At 62.4% G+C, this 412-nt stretch overlaps 1 protein-coding gene across 1 annotated transcript in view; it reads right to left on the bottom strand.

Moving 5' to 3' along the window:
- HTR5A (5-hydroxytryptamine (serotonin) receptor 5A, G protein-coupled) overlaps positions 1-412 on the bottom strand; it is a 7033-nt gene that overhangs the window by 1369 nt on the left and 5252 nt on the right. Inside the window, exon 2 of the mRNA XM_010007059.1 lies at positions 1-412. This exon is cut by the window's left edge and continues 91 nt beyond it. Within this exon, the coding sequence (XP_010005361.1) occupies positions 1-412 (412 nt within the window).

Here is a 412-nt window from a genome sequence, read left to right on the forward strand (position 1 = left end):
GCGGCCTTGTAGATCTTCCAGTACACAAAGAGCACCACACAAAGGGGCAGGTAGAAGGCCCCAAAGGTGGAGAAGATGGTGTAGGAAGGCTCCTGGCTGACTTGGCACTCCTCACTGTCCTCTGAGTAAGTCTCTCCCCAGCCAAAGAGCAGCGGGGCCAAGGAGATGAAGGCAGAGAGCGCCCAGGTGAGGGCGATCATGATGTTGGAGATCCGCCGACGGGTGCGGAGCGTGTACTCCAGGTGGCGGGTGATGGACCAGTAGCGGTCCAGGGCGATGGCCGTGACGTTCCAGATGCTGGCAGTGCAGCACAGCACGTCAAAGGAGATCCACACCTGGCACAGCAACCGGCCCAGCCGCCACCGCCGCCCGGACAACTCGCGTACCAAGCCGAGGGGCATGACCAGGGCCG

The sequence above is a fragment of the Chaetura pelagica genome, unplaced genomic scaffold (genome assembly GCF_000747805.2).
Source record: "Chaetura pelagica isolate M959 unplaced genomic scaffold, ChaPel_1.0 scaffold17, whole genome shotgun sequence".
Lineage (NCBI taxonomy): Eukaryota > Metazoa > Chordata > Aves > Apodiformes > Apodidae > Chaetura > Chaetura pelagica.